The following is a 20,885-nucleotide window of genomic DNA, read 5'->3' as shown; positions in this document are numbered from 1 at the left end:
TGAAGTGGAATTACATGTCCAGTCTTTTGCGTGGTCTGGTTGTCCCTGTTGACCTTCTCAGCTCCGGTGGTGGTGCGGCGGATACAGTCGTCCTCGGTGGGGGTATATCCGGGAGCACGGTTGTCTGAGCCTTTGCCCGTGTTGGAGCAGGGGGTGTATCTGGGGTGACTAGGGAGATTGGTGCCGACCCCGGCGGGGGGGGGGGGGGGGGGGCGGGCAGGGCGGGGGGGGTCGCTGTCAGGGTCGACTGTCAGGGTCGACTGTCGGTGTGGGAAGGGGGGCGTCGGTGGGAGAGCCAGCGGGTTCCAGGTCTCGCAAGGAAACTGTCTTGCCTTCCGTCGAGGTGCTCGACGTAGGCGTATTGAGGGTTTGCGAGTAGCAGTTGGAGCCTCTCGACTAGTGGGTCTGTCGTATGGCTCCTCGCGTGTCTCCGGAGTAGAACTGGTCCCGGAGTCGTCAGCCAACGTGGAAGCGAGACCCCAGAGGTGGACTTCCTGGGGAAGACAAACAAATGGTTGTGAGGGGTCTCGTTCATGGCCGTGCAGAGGAGCGACCTAATGGAATGTAGGGCATCGGGTAGGACCTCCTGCCAGCGGGTGGTTGGGAGACTTCTTGACCGTAGGGCCAGAAGGACAGCCTTCCACACTGTTGCGTTCTCCCTCTCCACCTGCCCGTTTCCCTGTGGGTTATAGCTGGTCGTTCTGCTCGAGGCGATGCCCTTGTTGAGCAGATACTGACGCAGCTCATCGCTCATGAACGATGTACCCCAGACGCTGTGGATATAAGCGGGGAAACCAAACAGGGTGAAGATGGTGTGCAGTGCCTTGATTACGGAGGCCGAGGTCATATCGGGGCAGGGGACAGCGAATGGGAAGCGGGAGAATTTGTCGATGACAGTGAGGAAATAAATGTTGCGGTTGATAGACTGGAGGAGCCCTTTGAAGTCCACGCTTAGTCGCTCAAAGGGCCCAGAGGCTTTTACCAGGAGAGCCTTGTCTGGTCGGTAGAAGTGCGGTTTGCACTCCGCATAGATCTGGCAAGCCTTGGTCATGGCCTTCACCTCCTCGGTGGAGTAAGGTAGGTTTCGGGACTTGATGAAGTGAGCAAGCCGCGTGACCCCCGGGTGACAGAGGTCATCGTGGATGGCCTGCAGACGGTCTTTCTGCGCGTTGGCGCTCGTGCCGCGGGACAGGGCATCTGGGGACTCATTGAGCTTCCCCAGACAATATGTAATATCGGACGTATAGGTGGAGAGTTTGATCCTCCGCCTCTGAATTTTATCATTCTTTATTTTGTCCCTTTGTGCGTTGTCGAACATAATGGCGACCGACCGTTGGTCGGTGACGAGGGTGAACCTCCTACTGGCCAGGTAGTACCTCCAGTGCCGCACGGCCTCCACTATGGCTTGTGCCTCCTTCTCGACTGCAGAGTGCCGAATTTCCAAGGCGGTGCGGGTTCGGGAGAAAAAGGCTACTGGCCTGCCCGCCTGGTTGAGGGTAGCAGCCAGGGCGACGCTTTCTACCTGGAAGGGGATGGTTTCGTCCACCGTGTGCATGAATGGCTTAGATAGGGTGGATGTAGGGAAGTTATTTCCATTAGCAGGGGAGACTAGGACCCGGGGGCACAGCCTTAGAATAAAAGGGAGTCACTTTAGAACAGAGATGAGGAGAAATTTCTTCAGCCAGAGAGTGGTGGGTCTGTGGAATTCATTGCCACAGAGGGCGGTGGAGGCCGGGACGTTGAGTGTCTTTAAGACAGAAGTTGATAAATTCTTGATTTCTCAAGGAATTAAGGGCTATGGAGAGAGAGCGGGTAAATGGAGTTGAAATCAGCCATGATTGAATGGTGGAGTGGACTGGATGGGCCGAATGGCCTTACTTCCACTCCTATGTCTTATGGTCTTATGGTGGCCTTGATACGACTGAAGGCCGACTGGGCCTCGGGTGGTCTGGAGGAACTTCCTTCGGTTTGTCTCGTGGTCCTGCCAGTCATGGCCGCAGATGGTGATGTTGTCCAAGTACGGGTATGTAGCCCGTAAGCCGTACTGGTCCACCATTTGATCCATCGCCCTTTGAAAAACGGAGACTCCATTTGTGACGCCAAAGGAGAACTGAGGAAGTGGAAAAGCCGACCGGCTGCTTCGAAGGCCGTGTAGGGGCGGTCCTCCGGGTGGACAGGGAGCTGATGATAGGCAGGTTTTAGATCAACCGTGGAGCATACTCTGTACTGGGCGATTTGGTTCACCATTTCTGCTATGCGGGGAAGGGGGTACGCATCGAGTTGCGTAAAACAGTTTATGGTCTGACTGTAGCCCACTACCATTCGTTGTTTTTCCCCAGACCGGACTACCAATACTTGTGCTCTCCAAGGACTGTTGCTAGCCTCTAGGACCCCTTTTAGTAGCCGCTGAACCTCTGACTTGATGAAAGTCATGTCTTGGGCACTGTACCGCCGACTCCTGGTGGCGACGGACTTGCAGTTGGGAGTGAGGTTCGCGAAGAGGGGGGGGGGGGGGGGGGGGGGGTGCAACTTTAAGTGTTGCCAGGCTACATACCGTGAGTGGGGGCAGGGGACTGCCGAACTTCAATGTCAGGTTCCAGTGGCCGCACTGAAAGACCGAGCAGCAGGGGGGCGCAGAGGTGAGGGAGGATATAAAGTTCAAAACTGATGTATATGGCGCCTTGGATGGCGAGGTTCGCGACATAATACCCGTGATTTGGACTGAATGGGACCCAGATGCGAGGGCGATAGTTTGGGAGGCGGGATAGGTGTGCAAGGAGCAGCGTCTTACCGTGTCTGGGTGAATAAAGCTCTCCGTGCTCCCGGAGTCAAAAAGGCAGGGGGTGTTGCGACTGTTGATTTGGACCTGCATCATTGAGTTCCGCAGGTGCTTCGGCCGTGATTGATCAAGAGGGATTGTTCCCAGTTGCGGGTAGTTCGAGTCCTCAGTTGAGTCGGACTCACAAAATGGCCACCGGGAGTCACAAAATGGCCGCCGCCGTCGGTCACTCGTGTCGGATTTTGAAGAAGGCCTCCGCCAAGATGACTGCCCCCATGACTCGCACGAGGCCGATGACGCGTCAGAAGTGGGCGTGTCCGGCCGGCGGCAGCCACGTTGCGGGGCCTGTGGGCCCACGAGTTCGATTTTTGGGCTTGATGAGGCTTTTGTTTCTGACCTTTGGGCACAACCAGGCAGACCTTTGCGAAGTGTCCCTTCTTTCCGCAGTCGTTGCAGATAGCGGAGCGAGCTGGGCAACGCTGGCCTTGCCGCAGAAATAGCATGGTGTGCTGTCGGTGTGAGTGGGTCGCCGCGTGGCGCAGGCCTATAGCGTGGCCGAGTCTGGAGGGGATCGAGAGGTGTTCGCAAGATCCGTGGAGTACGTGCGGAGATTATGGTGGGCCGCTTCCAGAGAAGAGGCGAGCGTTAGTTACCGTGCCTTGGAGGTCCTTTGCTCTGTCTTCTAGGAGCCGCTGCCTGATGTATGTGGATCGTATACCGGACACGAAAGCATCTCTAAAGTGCAAGTTCATATGGACTTCTGCCGTCACCTCCTTATGGTCGCAGTTCCTAGCGAGCGCGGTGAGTCCGCCAAGTATTCGTCCAACGTTTCCATCTCGAAGTATTCTGCTAATTAAATTGAGATATCCTCAATTACAACTCGAGAGAGATGATTGGTAATACAAAGGCTTTAATTAGCAGAGAACCAGACAGCTGCTGAGAAGTGTGCTCACTGTATGCTTTGCCCACTGAACATGACCTTATATACGGCTCCCTGGGGTGGTGGCGGAGCCGGAGGCGGAGTCCCCCAGGGTTCCAAGCCCGGTCTTACAGGGATCATTACATTAAGGGTACAGTTATCATTCATCACAATGTGACTCCTTTCTAAAAGTATATAAAATTATACTACAGATTTAGAAAAAAAACTTGTATGGAATCATCATTGTTATTGTCAGTCAAATGCAACTTCTTTTGATTTGAACCAACTCAGAAAACTCGGTTCATCTTGAAACTACAAACCGTACTTTACAGCGCCAATTTTCTAACATTTTTATACGAACGGAGAAGACTTGTCTTCTGAGTATAATTTTCTTCCTACTTTCCTTTCTTCCTAATACTAAACATTCAAAACCTCCAGGATATGATATTCTTTCTCCTTAATAGTGTGTCGATTGGCTCTTCCAGGAATTAGCTTTTGTCTTTACCAACAGGAAAGTGGAAGACCTACAGTTCCGTGTTGAGGAAGAGTCCATTACCAAAGGAGATTTAGAGGTAAACAAACTACTGATTTGCAAAGAACTGGATCCAAAGACAATGACACTGTGGTTGAGAAGTTGATGGGACTTTGTGTTTAAAAAAAATTAGCCTCTAGTGCTTAAATATCTGGAGTGCATTGACACTTAATGTTGCCAACATCTGTTGATAAAAACGGGATGAGAGGTTGTGAATAATTTATATTAGTCGCTGATAACTTAATGGCAAATTGGGGCTTAAATATTTGAACATTTCAGATTAATTGCTATTGGGATGATTGGGTTATTTGGCATGGTGCTTGTGGCTCGGTGCAGTGGTGGCAGAACATTGTTGATTAATTAATGGTTTACAAGCTGATCTTTTCACCTGAAGGGATCATTTTAAATGATTTAAGGTACTGGTGAAGCAAGTATTCGATTGAGGACAAACGTTTATATTCTATGTGTTTTACAAGTTCTATTGCTGCCTCATAATTTCTTTATGTTGAACTCGGATATTCAAATATTTGGACATCTCATAAATATACGAACTATACTTATAAAACTGGCAGCCTTTGGTTCATTGGTTCAGAATTAATTTGATTGGATGTCCTTCTGTTTATATTTTCCAATCTTAGTGATACTGGTTTACGGCACAACATAGGGAGTTCTTCACTTTCTTTTAAATCTCTGAAAGTGTTTTCTTTTTCAAAACTGCATCAAGAAAAGGAGACAAGAAAATTAGGCAAGTAATAGAAAATGCTTTGGGAAATTATCTTCAAAGTTACTTTGTGGTGGGTTTTTCAGCAAGTTCCCCACCACTTTTCAATGACAATTTTTTGGGCTCCAGAGAGTTTCTCACTGGTTTAGGCCACACTTAGAATTTTTTTTTTTAACACTGGGGAGCTGAACTCTGAGATCGGACGCCATTTTGAAAGAGTTCCACGATCTCAGTGAGCTTGTGGGTCCCCCACACCCCACAATGTCACTCCCCTCACACACATGGACACTACCCCACATCCCCCAAGTGAGGAAACCCCAGTCTAGGGGGTCCCTCTCCAGCCCCCCAAGCCTCTTTACAGCACCCCCTCCCTTCTAGGACCCCCAACCATCACACACCCAAACTTCCAGAGGCCCTTACTTACCTGCTCTGCACTCCTCCCTTCAACCCCCCCCCCCCTCCCACCCTCACTTCATGGGCATGGCCCTCCTCGCCAAGGGAGGGCCAAGTGGCCACACTACCTTGACCACCTCGGGGTCTCAGTTGACCCGGGAGACTCCCCGGGTGCCGTACCGCCTGGTCCTCAGTTGTGTGGACCAGCACTGATCCGGGCCCGGCAACAGCCTCCCTGGGGAGGCTGAAGAATCAAGGGAGGCTGGTGGATCCCGCATAGATAGGTCGTAAGTAGGTTTACAACCTACTTCCGTGAGCATCATTCGGTTCCGCGCATTTGGGGCGGGGTTCCGACTTCTCGCGGGACTTTGGAGAATCTTGCGAGACACGGAGCCTGTCAGGAGACCCACTGGAGGGCTTTCCCGAGATTCTCCAGCCGCATTTACTCTCGCTGGAACGGAACGTGAATTACACCCATGGGTTTGCTATGCCTTTGCTTGAAATCTTCTAAGAGGTAACCAGGAACTGGTAAGATCTACCCACTGGATCTTATTTATTCGGATATTAAGGCATTTCATAAAGTTTCCTTTTCTCAGAAATAATAATCAATCTTAGTGTCACAAGTAGGCTTACCTTAACACTGCAATGAAGTTGCTGCGGAAATCCCCTAGTCACCACACTACGGTGCCTGTTCGGGTACACTGAGGGAGAATTCAGAATGTCCAATTTACCTAACCTGTCCGTCTTCCGGAGGAAACCAGCATGGGGAGAACGTGCTGACTCCGCACAGATTGTGACCCAAGCCAGGAATCTAACCTGGGCCCCTGGTGCTTTGAAGCAACAGTGGTAACCACTGTGCTACCGTGCTACCCAAGTCTGTAATAAGGTAGATTGTTTATGGACTGTTGAAAGTGAAGGCTTGGTAAGCCAAATGGCCTCTATTCATTTACATGCATTTTAAGGCTTATTTAAAATAAAATGGAAAATTAATGTTAAAAAAGGAGTGTGCAAAAGTTTAAGCCACATTTGGCTAATTGTATATGTATTTTAGTTTTTGACTGCACCTGAATATTAAACAAGAACCTTTAAATAGAAGCTTTACTTCAACATTATAAAGTATCTCCCAATTTAGTGAGGTGTTATTATGTCACAAGGGTCGTTGAAGGATTTTGATACCTGTCTAGAATTGCAATTTTGGATTTGAGGTCAAAAACGGCAACTGTGGGCGGCATGTGGCACAGTGGTTAGCACAGGGACTGGTGCTCTGAGGACCCAGGTTTGAATCCCGGCCCTGGGTCACTGTCCGGGTGGAGTTTGCACATTCTCCCCATGTCTGCGTGGGTTTCACCCCCACAACCCAAAGATGTGCAGGTTGGGTGGATTGGCTGCACTAAATTGCCCCTTAATTGGAGAAAAAATAACTGGGTATTCTAAAAAATTTTTTAAAACGGCAGCTGTGAAATAGATATTAGGTGATTAGAGAGAAGCAAAGTGAAATTAAACAAAAAGTAAAACAGAAGAATATAATTGAAATACTGCTATGAATTGTGCCTTTAACAACTTTTTGTACTCTTCAAGATCAAGTTCAGACAACTTTCACCTGGGTATTGCCTGCTTTTATTGTAATGTTTAAAAAAAATCAACTTCAATCATGATGCAAGACTATAGCATAGGTAAATCTCAGAAGTGCAGTGATCAGACCACATTTGCTTTCTTCAATATGGAATTGAAATATTTTATATCTAAATCGGATGTAAAAATCTTAAGGGACGATTTAAATATTGAATAGCATACAAATGGAAATTGTGATTTATGCTCTCTGACACAATCATGTTTAAATTCAATATGAATTCTAGTCATTGAAAAATACACAACCATTATAAACACAAGCATTTTTTGTAATGTGCTTAAATAATATTAGCATTGAATAAAAATAATCTGCTGAATATTTGCAGATTAGTTTTAATAGATTTCATGCACAAATAAATTTAATATCATGGAATTAATGTCAGAGACCGAAATGAGAAGAATTAGGACTTTAGAACAAGTTCAAGAAACTCTTTGGACCAAATCCTGCCAGTTTTACAGGAAACTTTGGATGTCTTCAAAAGTAGTGTTGATTAAATGTAGAATATTGTGATAATAAAGTTGAATGGTTCTGTCCTTGATGTGCAGAAATATGAAGTTTGTTTCAAAGCATCAATGTAGAAAATGATATTGTTGCCTAAAAGTATTGACCAAACTAAACTTAAGTGTAGTTATGAGATGACAGCCTGTGAGCGACCACAATTAATAGATTGCTAATCTATGCATTAAGCATTACTTGATGATAAATTCCAATCCACCACAATAATCGATCCTTACCGTATTATATTGCATATAATTCAAAAATATATACTTTGTTTCCCCCGCAATTCAGTGAATTTATGCAACAAGTAGCTGAGCCATGCCAATCGGGAATACCTCTGGTTTGATCTATGTACAAAGTTAGTTGATCTCCGATTGTGTACTGCATTGGCTTTTTGGAATGGGCAAATTGTTCAGTTCCGTCTGCTAATTTCTATCCAGTGGCTGATCATGAGAATTATTCCAGCGATGCACCATTTTTGCCGACTTTCAGCAGAGATTAGGAGTGCAAACTGGTCAATTATACTTCCAAAAGGGTAATGCAACACACTAGCTGAGATTAGCTAACTCTAGTTCATGGATCGGACCACAGATTGCTGCCTGAGACTTGCTATAAAGCTTCAAGCATGAATAATGTAAACTAAGTGACGTATGCAGTGTGCTTCTGGCCCCATACTACAGTAAGAATAGAATTATTACTAAAAGGGAGGAAATAAATTTGGCAAGCAAAATAACTAAATGCAATTCATAAAATTGAAAAATGCATTGAAATGTGAGATAAAACAAAATGGATTTTATGACAAAGTAAGTAATTTCTCACAAGGTGACACCACTGTCACATAGTGGCCAACTTTATATAACAGGCTTTTAGGGACTTTTGTACAGCATTGTGTTTAATTTATGTTACTTTTTAAACTGGAAAGTTATAATGAATGATTCTGTCTTTGAAAGAGTATTGGATTCATACAGAGAATCGTATATGGTTTAGCACATGTGAAGACATCCAATGTTTAAAATAGTTTCTAATCAGAGCAATTCAAAATACTACTTTGGAACAAATTGCAGAACTAACTGTACTGACTGATCTCTCAGCATTGACCTACTGATATGCATGTTGCTTTCACAGCTGCAAAGAATGAAAAACAATATATGTGAAGAGTGATTATACTGTAAACCCTGAGTCAATTGTAGGATTATCATCAATTTTGCTGTCATTATTTGTCTGTCCATCTGTTAGATTACTTAAAGCTAAGCATCACTTTGAGGGTGATCTATTACTTCCCTTATTTAAAGAAATTACATTTTATTTAAATTTGCAGGCACCAAATTTTAAAAATGCATTGGAATATTTCTCCTTAATTTGAATTTTGTGCAAACACTTGGGTTTTGATTCATGGAGAAACTTGAGAACTGCTCCATGCCTCTCGAGACTCTTATACATGTCTGGTATTAGCTCCCCTGTGATCACTGTATTGTGATCACAGGTCAATAGCTTTCCTTTCTTGGTTTGTAAGTCGACCAATCCACTCTTGTTAACACATTGGAAGGAGGGAAAACATTTTTCATTTTAATGAGGACTACCAGGTCTGCATTATGGACCTGAATTCTCCCCTTCCCAGTAGGAGAAAAATATGATTGGAGAGATGTCACATCATGAGTACACTTCAAGAGGAAATTACTAGATAGGAAATTGTTATCCGTTTATTTATGCCAGCAGAGATTGTAGTTGTAGTGATGGTGAAACTGTCAAGCGTTCAATGTCATTACCCTGTGAAACAGAGGAATTTTTGGCGAAGTGCGGAAATCCAGACGTTGCTATCAATGACTGCTCCTCTAAAGGGAGTGTTGCTGAAGTTCCTGCAGAAGTTGGTGGTCTTTTGGAACCATTGAGATGATATGAATTTCATATTTTACCCTAAATCCACTTTAAAAGTTACCCTTATTAATTAGGTGTACCTGGGTTTTTAATACTGTAAAAGTCAAGTCCTGCTGAACAACCTTTTAATGATTAAATGCGCTACCGAATCCTCAATCTCCACCAATGACGGCAGCAGCCGATCAGGTAATGTTTTATAAAACTTTGCCGGGAACCCATCCAACCCTAGCGTCTTGCCAGTTTGCATTCACCCAATAGCTGCCTGGACCTCCTCCACTTCTTCCCAATCTTCCTCCTCCACCTTGTGACACTCCAACCCCTCCAGGAAATCCACCATATCCAACTCCTCCCCCAGTGGCTCCGACCTATAAAGATTCTTACAAAAAGCGGCGCATCGCCTTATCAGTGGATGATCAAACTGCATCTATAACTTCTTCCTACTAGCCAGGAGCTCTGGAAGACGGCTACTCGAATACCTACCATCTACCTCCAAGATCTCATCTACCAACCTTTTCATGTTTCTCCCTTGCCTCCATATCCATCCACTCCATAATATCTTATACGACATTATCTCCCCTCTCACCACTGCCTTCAAGGCCTCCCACAGTACCGAGGGCAAAACCTCCACATTTTTGTTAAACCCCACATACTCATCGATCACCTGTGCCATCTTCACACAAAATTCCAAATCTGCCAACATCCCCACATCCAAACTCCACGCCAATCGGTGAACCGGCCCCGTCTCCAAAACCACATCTACCAGGTACGGAGTGTGATCTGAAATATCTATCATGGAATATTCTGCTTTCCACACCCCTGGCAATAGAATCCTCCCCATCACAAAGAAACCGATACCCGAATACACGTTGTGCACCAGAGAAAAAGTGAATAATTCCCTACCCGCCCGGGTGCAAAAATCGCCATTGATCCATTTCGCCCATCTCCTTCATAAACGGCATCAATACCTTTGCTACCCCTGAAGGAGCCAGCGACTTCGGCTTAGACCGATCCAACTTAGGACTCTAAACGCAATTCAAATCTCCCCCCCAAGATCAACTGGTGCGTGTCCATGTCTGGTATGGCAGCCCAACATCCTCTTCATAAATCATTGACTTGCCTTCCAATGTCCCCGTAACTATGACATAGTTACATAGCTGATCCACTATCATCTTCCCCATCTGAAACCAAACTTTTTAAAATTAGTACCGTCACCCCCCCCCCCCCCCCCCCCCCCCCAACCCAAAACCTCTGCTGTCAAAACCCGAGTGGAACATCTGACTCGCCCTACCCTTACAGAGCCTACTCTGATCCCTCACTCGCTCGCAAGTGGGTCTCCTGCAAAAGCACCATGTCAGTCCTGAAAACTCTTCAAATGTGAAAAAACTCTTGCACGCTTCACTGGGCCCCCCAAACCCCGCACACGCACCTTGCCACGCCCCTTCCCACTCAAGTCAGCGATTTCCCACCATCTCCCATGTTCCTGAAACCAGAGCTCACCCAAGATGGCGCACAGACTCTCACACCACACACCAGATGGGACAAAGAATGACTTCCAGTCATCGTCAGCAATCTACCCCCCTCCCCTATCCCAGAAAATCCCCAACACTTCTCTTGAACCAACACCTCTCTCCTCCAAATCCTTCCTTCCAGCATTCACACCTTCTAGGCTCATTGAAACCTGCCTAAGGAGATCCAGCAAGCCGCAGTCCCTCCCCACATCTCGCACTATTCACTAGCCAACCTCAGCCTGTTAGCGAGGTAGGCCACCTGCCAGAGCCCACTTCACCGAAGTAAACAACAAAAGAAAAAAAACAAAACCCAAACCCAATAGCTGAAACTCCTCCCCCCCCCCCCCTCCTAAACCCTGAAACATCCAAGTACCCCTCACCTTCCCCCCGAGCCATGCACTCCCTCAAAAACAAAAGTAACAACTAAAAATAAGAGGAAACACAAATTTCAGTTCACACCAAGTCTATACAAAAAACAAGGGAATGGGAAAAAAGAGAAATAAGAAAAAATACCCAATTGTACAACAATGTCCCAATGCAAACCCATCCCAACCACCAGCAAAGTCCCATTCCAACTCCCTCTGTTCAGTCCAAGCCCTTGAACCATAAAGAAAGCCTCCTCTTCCTCTGCTGTCTCAATGAAATGGTCTTTGGATTTATGCGTAACTCTCCGCCTCGCTGAGTATACCACACAAAAATGATCGCCGCTCTTACAAAGCGCTGATTTTGCCGTGTTAAAGGCTTCCTTGCCAATTCTCCTGCGATGTCCTGGTATATGCGATTAATGCTGCTGCCCTGCCGCACCTTCAGATTCTCCATGGCCCACTTCAGGACCCTCTCCTTCGTCCGATAGCAATGGAAACCATCACTGCTCGTGATAAGAACATAAGAACTAGGAGCAGGAGTAGGCCATCTGGCCCCTCGAGCCTGCTCCACCATTCAATGAGATCATGGCTGATCTTTTGTGGACTCAGCTCCACTTTCCGGCCCGAACACCATAACCCTTAATCCCTTTATTCTTCAAAAAACTATCTATCTTTATCTTAAAAACATTTAATGAAGGAGCCTCTACTGCTTCACTGGGCAAGGAATTCCATAGATTCACAACCCTTTGGGTGAAGAAGTTCCTCCTAAACTCAGCCTCAAAATAAGGGGAAGTAGATTTAGGACTATGCCCCCTAGTTCTGCTTTCACCCGCCAGTGGAAACAACCTGCCCGCATCTATCCTATCTATTCCCTTCATAATCTTATGTTTCTATAAGATCACCCCTCATCCTTCTAAATTCCAACGAGTACAGTCCCAGTCTACTCAACCTCTCCTCGTAATCCAACCCCTTCAGCTCTGGGATTAACCTAGTAAATCTCCTGTGCACACCCTCCAGTGCCAGTACGTCCTTTCTCAAGTAAGGAGACCAAAACTGAACACACTACTCCAGGTGTGGCCTCACTAACACCTTATACAATTGCAGCATAACCTCCCTAGTCTTAAACTCCATCCCTCTAGCAATGAAGGACAAAATTCCATTTGCCGCCTTAATCACCTGTTGCACCTGTAAACCAACTTTTTGCGACTCATGCACTAGCACACCCAGGTCTCTCTGCACAGCAGCATGTTTTAATATTTTATCATTTAAATAATAATCCCTTCTGCTGTTATTCCTACCAAAATGGATAATCTCACATTTGTCAACATTGTATTCCATCTGCCAGACCCTAGCCCATTCACTTAGCCTATCCAAATCCCTCTGCAGACTCCCAGTATCCTCTGCACTTTTTGCTTTACCACTTATCTTGGTGTCGTCTGCAAACTTGGACACATTGCCCTTGGTCCCCAACTCCAAATCATCTCCCGAACTCCAAATCATCTATGTAAATTGTGAACAGTTGTGGTCCCAACACTGATCCCTGAGGGACACCACTAGCTACTGATTGCCAACCAGAACAACACCCATTAATCCCCACTCTTTGCTTTCTATTAATTAACCAATCCTCTATCCATGCTACTACTTTCCCCTTAATGCCATGCATCTTTATCTTATGCAGTAACCTTTTGTGTGGCACCTTGTCAAAGGCTTTCTGGAAATCCAGATATACCACATCCATTGGCTCCCCGTTATCTACCGCACCGTTAATGTCCTCAAAAAATTCCACTAAATTCGTTCGGCACGACCTGCCCTTTATGAACCCATGCTGCGTCTGCCCAATGGGACAATTTCCATCTAGATGCCTCGCTATTTCTTCCTTGATAGATTCCAGCATCTTCCCTACTACCGAAGTTAAGCTCACTGGCCTATAATTACCCGCTTTCTGCCTACCTCCTTTATTAAACAGTGGTGTCACGTTTGTTAACTTCCAATCTGCCAGGACCACCCCAGAGTCTAGTGAATTTTGGTAAATTATCACTAGTGCATTTGCAATTTCCCTAGCCATCTCTTTTAGCACTCTGGGATGCATTCCATCAGGTCCAGGAGACTTGTCTACCTTTAGCCCCATTAGCTTGCCCATCACTATCTCCTTGGTGATAACAATCCTCTCAAGGTCCTCACCTGTCATAGCCTCATTTCCATCAGTCACTGGCATGTTATTTGTGTCTTCCACTGTGAAGACCGACCCAAAAAACCTGTTCAGTTCCTCAGCCATTTCCTCATCTCCCATTATTAAATCTCCCTTCTCATCCTCTAAAGGACCAATATTTATCGTAGCCACTCTTTTTTGTTTTATATATTTGTAGAAACTTTTACTATCTGTTTTTATATTCTGAGCAAGTTTACTCTCATAATCTATCTTACTCTTCTTTATAGCTTTTTTAGTAGCTTTCTGTTGCCCCTTAAAGCTTTCCCAGTCCTCTAGTCTCCCACTGATCTTTGCTACTTTGTATGTTTTTTCCTTCAATTTGATACTCTCCCTTATTTCCTTAGATATCCACGGTCGATTTTCCCTCTTTTTACCGTCCTTCCTTTTTGTTGGTATAAACCTTTGCTGAGCACTGTGAAAAATCACTTGGAAGGTTCTCCACTGGTCCTCAACTGTTTCACCGTAAAGTCTTTGCTCCCAGTCTACCTTAGCTAGTTCTTCTCTCATCCCATTGTAATCTCCTTTGTTTAAGCACAAAACACTAGTGCTTGATTTTACCTTCTCACCCTCCATCTGTATTTTAAATTCCACCATATTGTGATCGCTCCTTCCGAGAGGATCCCTAACTATGAGATCCAGAATCAATCCTGAGTCATTACACAGGACCAGATCGAGGACCGCTTGTTCCCTCGTAGGTTCCATTACATACTGTTCTAGGAAACTATCGCGGATACATTCTATAAACTCCTCCTCAAGGCTGCCTTGACCGACCTGGTTAAACCAATCAACATGTAGATTAAAATCCCCCATGATAACTGCTGTACCATTTCTACATGCATCAGTTATTTCTTTGTTTATTGCCTGCCCCACCATAATGTTACTATTTGGTGGCCTATAGACTACTCCTATCAGTGACTTTTTCGCCTTACTATTCCTGATTTCCACCCAAATGGATTCAACCTTATCCTCCATAGCACCGATGTCATCCCTTACTGTTGCCCGGATGTTATCCTTAAGTAACAGAGCTACACCACCTCCCTTACCATCCACTCTGTCCTTCCGAATAGTTTGATACCCTCGGATATTTAACTCCCAGTCGTGACCATCCTTTAACCATGTTTCAGTAATGGCCACTAAATCATAGTCATTCACGATGATTTGTGCCATCAACTCATTTACCTTATTCCAAATACTACGAGCATTCAGGTAAAGTACACTTATGTTGGCTTTTTTACCTCTGTTCTGAACCTTAACACCTCGATCAGTAACCTCTCCTAAGTTATATTTCCTCTTAACCTTTCTCCTAATTTTCCTTGTCGTTGAACCCATATCTTCATGTAACAACCTGCTGCGTCGCTTACCATTAATGTTTTCACTTCCCGTTTTATTCCTTTTAGTATTCCTGGTCCTATTCACTGAGATCCCCTCAGTCACTGTACCTTGTACTGTCGCCCTTTTTGATTTTTGGCTATGGCTTCTCTGCCTTACACTTTCCCCCTTACTGCCTTTTGTTTCTGTCCCTGTTTTACTACCTTCCAACTTCCTGCATTGGTTCCCATCCCCCTGCCACATTAGTTTAAAACTCTCCCCAACAGCTCAAGCAACCCCCCCCCCCCCGGACATCGGTTCCAGTCCTGCCCAAGTGCAGACCGTCCGGTTTGTACTGGTCCCACCTCCCCCAGAATCGGTTCCAATGTCCCAGGAATTTGAATCCCTCCCTCTTGCACCATCTCTCGAGCCACGCATTCATCCTATCCATCCTGACATTCTTAGTCTGACTAGCTTGTGGCACTGGTAGCAATCCTGAGATTACTACCTTTTGAGGTCCGACTTTTTAGTTTAACTCCTAACTCCCTAAATTCAGCTTGTAGGACCTCGTCCCGTTTTTTACCTATATCGTTGGTGCCTATGTGCGGTCAGAGACATCCTTGACCCTTGCACCAGGGAGGCAACATATCATCCTGGAGTCTCGATTGCGTCCGCAGAACCGTCTGTCTATTCCCCTTACAATTGAGTCCCCTATCACTATAGCCCTGCAATTCTTCTTCCTGCCCAGCTGCGCAGCAGAGCCAGCCATGGTGCTATGAACCTGGCTGCTGCTACCTTCCCCTGGTGAGCCATCTCCCTCAACAGTATCCAAAGCGGTATATCTGTTTTGCAGGGAGATGACCGCAGAGGACACCTTGACTGCCTTCCTACTCTTGCTCTGTCTTTTGGTCACCCATTTTCTATCTCCCTCAGTACCTTTCACCTGCGGTGTGACCAACTCGCTAAACGTGCTATCCACGACGTCCTCAGCATCGCGGATGCTCCAACGTGAGTCCATCCGCAGCTCCAGAGCCGTCAAGCAGTCTAACAGGAGCTGCAACTGGACACACTTCTTGCACGTGAAGGAGCCAGGGACAGTGGACGTGTCCCTGAGCTCCCACATCGCACACGAAGAGCATGACACGGGTCTGAGATCTCCTGCCACGTCTTAAACCTTCGGTTAACTTCAACAATTACAATTTACCCAAAGAAATTAAATAAATAAATAAACAACGAAGAAAAAAATATATCAATATACCAATGAAAAGAAAAAGAAAACAGAAACACTACTTACCAGTCACTGACCTCGGACCTTCCTCTTGATCTTCACAGCAGTTGTTTATTTTTTGGTTAGAGGAGGGGGTAGGGAGGGAAACACTGAAGAAGTGTTTTGGGTTTAAGTGTCACTTGACAACAGCTCCACCACAAACTACCTTCAAATTAGGGTGACCACGACGGAGATGTGCAAATCTCCCTTGCAACACCAATCAGCAGCTCCACTCTACTGCCCTCTGCTGGATGCTTGTCTTCACTCGAACAGCTAGGGTCTCTAGCTCAGGTACACGTTCAATTTAGGGTGACCACGACAGAGGTATGCAAATTTCCCTTGCAACACCAATCAGCAGCTCCGCTCTACTGCCCTCTGCTGGATGGCTCGTTCACCCGTGGTTCCACCCCAAGTGACCGGTGGGCCCTATCCAGCTGATTTTGGGGGGGGGTGGCTGACCCTCCTCCCCCTCCTCCCCCACCAACTTCAGAAACATTGCTTCAAAATACTCAGCTGGCCTCAGACCCTCCACCCACTCAGGCTCCCCACGATCCTGAGGTTCTGCTGACTCAACCTATTCTCCAGGCCCTTAATCTTGGTCCTTAGGCCCTTGTTCCTTTCCACCTTCCGCAGCTCAGCATCCAGCTCGGCCACTGTGTCGCGACAGTGTCTCCTGCATCCCTTTCAGCACCTCACCATGCCCCTGCACTGCCTCCGAAGTCTTTGCCAACGCCTCCTTTATCGGGACCAGTGCCTCTTTCACTGACTTTGAGGGTCTCCAACATCTCCCTCCCTTGCCTTTGAAACACTTGCCGAAACATCTTTCAAATTTGATCGGCATTACCTCCGTCAGCTTATCCATCATAAGAGGCAAGGCCCTACCCTACAAGCTTGCGTCCGCCATCTTCGATCCCACTGGACTCTGCATCTTGCTCAGCTCCTCAGAGGAGGGCTACCACTCACCCCTTTCTTCCCAATATTTCTTCTTGCATTTTTTGACATTCTCTTACAAAAGGCTCTCAAATGGGTGGACTCTGTCGACCAATTACCCCCAGCAACTGGGTGAAAAGGGTCAAAAAACAAGGACTCCAGAAGGGAGTCTGCATGCCACTCCTAGAAGTCATTTCTTTAGTTTGCCCGCTGGGAAAAAAAAAGAAGAATTGAACAATAATCTTGTACATTTTACTTTGTGGTTTGCAGTTTGTGAAAATTCCTCAAGGTAACAAGTTGTTCACTCTGCTACATCACTTTTGCTGAATGCCTAGCGATTCCCTTGAATTGATGCCAGATTCAAGTGAACTCTGGGGAAAGTTACAATTTGCATCATAAAGTAGTTCACTTGATCTTTGTGGGCATCGTTTATAGAGCTCAGTGGCGAATGTTGCTGGGAGCAAAATTCGGGCCTCCAGTTTCTTTCCAGTTTCTCTTGAATTTGGTATATGACATCCAAGTCTAAAGTGGTTGGTTTGGTTTTCTTCATCTTTGGTCATTTGCAAAAGTATTTGGGAATTATTGCAAGGGACCTACTTTAAAGTACATTTTAATGGCTGATCAAAATGTTTTCTCCTTAAGTGAGTATTAATAGCCTACTTTGTTTATTTAGCAATACTGCTGAGTTCTTCAGCATTGCTGTTCATGGTATTTAATGGATTAGTAAAGTGCAGTGTTCTTGCTGACCCCAGTTTTTCCAGCTGGTGACATTTCTTACAATTTGGGTTAAACTCAGTTATTTTTCTCCTGTGTCCAATGCAAAAGTTTGCTTAGGTGGGCAAGCCTTCACTCTCATCTGAAATATAACTTCTTTTTTGATGGTGAACTCTTAAACCAATGAAACCTGCACTGAAAATAAGACCATTCTGAACACACACCAACCTATGGTAAATACCATGTTGACAGATACATTTGCGTTTAATGAGCAACAATATTGAACAGAAGCAAAAACAACAATCTGCAGATTTAGATGACCACATTTCATTTAACTTATAATATCCATTTCAAAATAATAAAGGCTCTGAAACCTTCATTTCTCTGCAGTATGTTAAACTGCTTGGAGCATGTACATTCTTGATGTAGAATGAGAAGTGAAACCCACAAGTCACCTGCTAGAGTTTGTCCTTGCAGTTTTTTGGAGAAAAGGGAATTGAGAAGTTCCTTGCGTTATATCCTCTTTCCATATAAATACAAGTTATTTTTTGCTCTTCAATGTTAAGTAGCTACAAAAGATCAAAATATATCCTCCATTGCTTAAAACGGTAAATCAAAATGGGAGTCAAATGCAAAACACTGCCCGACTTCCTGACTTGTTCCCCGATTCACAGTAACTTCATTGCAGTGTTAATGTAAGCCTACACTAAAAGATTATTATTTTCACCTTTGAACAAAGCAACAGTGTCACAATGTGAGAGCTTCCCAACAAAACTTGGTGGAATGTGAATATTAATAATAGCTTGTCTCCAGTTCTTTTAAGCAATTTGCAGACAGTAAACCGGGATCAAGCAAATCCTTTTAGGTTGTGGATTAGTTCCACTCTTAACTGCCCAGTGCAATTCAGTGCAAAAATCAGACATTCTTTTTTTAAAAAAATATTTTATTGAAAATTTTTGGTCAACCATCACAGTACATTGTGTATCCTTTACACAATAATATAACAGTATAAATAACAATGACCTGTTTTATAAACAAAGAATAAATAATATATAACAAAAACGAAAACTAAAACTAAATGGCAACTGCCTTGTCTCAGATAAACACTCTCCCCAAAATATGATTTAACAGTCCAATATACAATCCGTTCCAGCTTTATAAACCCTGCCATGTCATTTATCCAGGTCTCCACCCCCGGGGGCTTGGCTTCCTTCCACATCAACAGTATCCTGCGCCGGGCTACTAGGGACGCAAAGGCCAAAACATCGGCCTCTCTCGCCTCCTGCACTCCCGGCTCTTGTGCAACCCCAAATATAGCCAACCCCCAGCTTGGTTCGACCTGGACCCCCACTACTTTCGAAAGCACCTTTGTCACCCCCACCCAGAACCCCTGTATAGTGCCGGACATGACCAGAACATGTGGGTATGATTCGCTGGGCTTCTCGAGCATCTTGCACACCTATCCTCTACCCCAAAAAATGTACTGAGCCGTGCTCCAGTCATATGCGCCCTGTGTAATACCTTAAACTGAATCAGGCTTAGCCTGGCACACGAGGACGATGAGTTTGCCCTACTTAGGGCATCCGCCCACAGCCCCTCCTCAATCTCCTCCCCCAGCTCTTCTTCCCATTTCCCTTTCAGCTCCTCTACCATAATCTCCCCCTCGTCCCTCATTTCCCTATATATATCTGACACCTTACCGTCCCCCACCCATGTCTTTGAGATCACTCTGTCCTGCACCTCATGCGTCGGGAGCTGCGGGAATTCCCTCACCTGCTGCCTCGCAAAAGCCCTCAGTTGCATATACCTGAATGCATTCCCTTGGGGCAACCCATATTTCTCGGTCAGCGCTCCCAGACTTGCGAACTTCCCATCCACAAACAGATCTTTCAGTTGCGTTACTCCTGCTCTTTGCCATATTCCAAATCCCCCATCCATTCTCCCCGGGGCAAACCTATGGTTATTTCTTATCGGGGACCCCACCAAGGCTCCCGTCTTTCCCCTATGCCGTCTCCACTGTCCCCAAATTTTCAAAGTCGCCACCACCACCGGGCTTGTGGTGTATTTCTTCGGTGAGAACGGCAATGGGGCCGTCACCATAGCTTGTAGGCTAGTCCCCCTACAGGACGCCCTCTCCAATCTCTTCCACGCCGCTCCCTCCTCTTCTCCCATCCACTTACTCACCATTGAGATATTGGCGGCCCAGTAGTACTCACTTAGGCTCGGTAGTGCCAGCCCCCCCCTATCCCTACTACGCTGTAAGAATCCCTTCCTCACTCTCGGGATCTTCCCACACAACTCATGATACTCTTTTCAATCCTTTTAAAAAAAGCCTTAGTGATCACCACCGGGAGGCACTGAAACACAAAGAGGAATCTCGGGAGGACTACCATTTTAACCGCCTGCACCCTCCCTGCCAGTGACAGGGATACCATGTCCCATTTCTTGAAGTCCTCCTCCATTTGTTCCACCAATCGCGTTAAATTTAACCTATGCAATGTACCCCAATTCTTGGCTATCTGGATCCCCAAGTAACGAAAGTCCCTTGTTAAAAATCAGACATTCTTACATGCATATGAAACTTTGGAGAGATTAGCTTCCCCAAAGAAATTGCCATGGGGCGGCATGGTGGCACAGTGGTTAGCATTGCTGTCTCACAGCGCCAGGGACCCAGGTCCAATTTTGGCCTTGAGGGACTGTCTGAGTTGAGTTTGCACTTTCTCTCCATGTCTGCGTGGGTTTCCTCTGGATACTCCGGTTTCCTCCCACAGTTCAAAGATGTGCAGACTAGGAGGATTGGCCATGATAAAAAAAAAATGCCCCTTAGTGTCCAGAAATGTACAGGTTAGGTAGGGTTATGAAGAGAAGGGTGCTCTTTCAGAGGGTTGGTGCAGACTCGATGTGCCAAATGGCCTCCTGCACTGTAGAGATTCTAACATTCTTCTAACTCAGTTTGAATTTGCTAAAAATTGCATTAAATTATATAATGAGGAATTTGTTGGGATTCGGAATGTGGCGACTAGGGGCTTTTCACAGTAATTTCATTTGAAGCCTACTTATGACTATAAACTATTTTCATTTCATTTCATTTCAAAATTAGACACATCTTTGATCTGTTATTGCTTGTCGCTCAGTGTTTCTTATGCTATGATTTGGCCTTGCATTATTCAAAAGAAGACAAATCACATAATGTCTCAAAGCCTCCCCTCTACTGATTTTGACCTGCTTATTCTCAAC

General features: G+C 45.7%; 1 protein-coding gene across 12 annotated transcripts in view; it reads left to right on the top strand.

Moving 5' to 3' along the window:
• Window positions 1–20,885, top strand: part of clip1a (CAP-GLY domain containing linker protein 1a) — a 282,555-nt gene that overhangs the window by 122,372 nt on the left and 139,298 nt on the right. For all 12 annotated transcript variants that reach the window (XM_072495435.1, XM_072495418.1, XM_072495375.1 and 9 more), the window contains one exon: window positions 4,210–4,270. In XM_072495435.1, the coding sequence (XP_072351536.1) occupies window positions 4,210–4,270 (61 nt within the window). The remainder of the gene's footprint in view (window positions 1–4,209; window positions 4,271–20,885) is intronic.

This window comes from Scyliorhinus torazame, chromosome 1 (assembly GCF_047496885.1).
Source record: "Scyliorhinus torazame isolate Kashiwa2021f chromosome 1, sScyTor2.1, whole genome shotgun sequence".
In the NCBI taxonomy this organism is placed as follows: domain Eukaryota; kingdom Metazoa; phylum Chordata; class Chondrichthyes; order Carcharhiniformes; family Scyliorhinidae; genus Scyliorhinus; species Scyliorhinus torazame.
The sequence above is the reverse complement of the archived record's forward strand: the minus strand, read 5'-3'. Positions and strand labels throughout refer to the sequence as shown.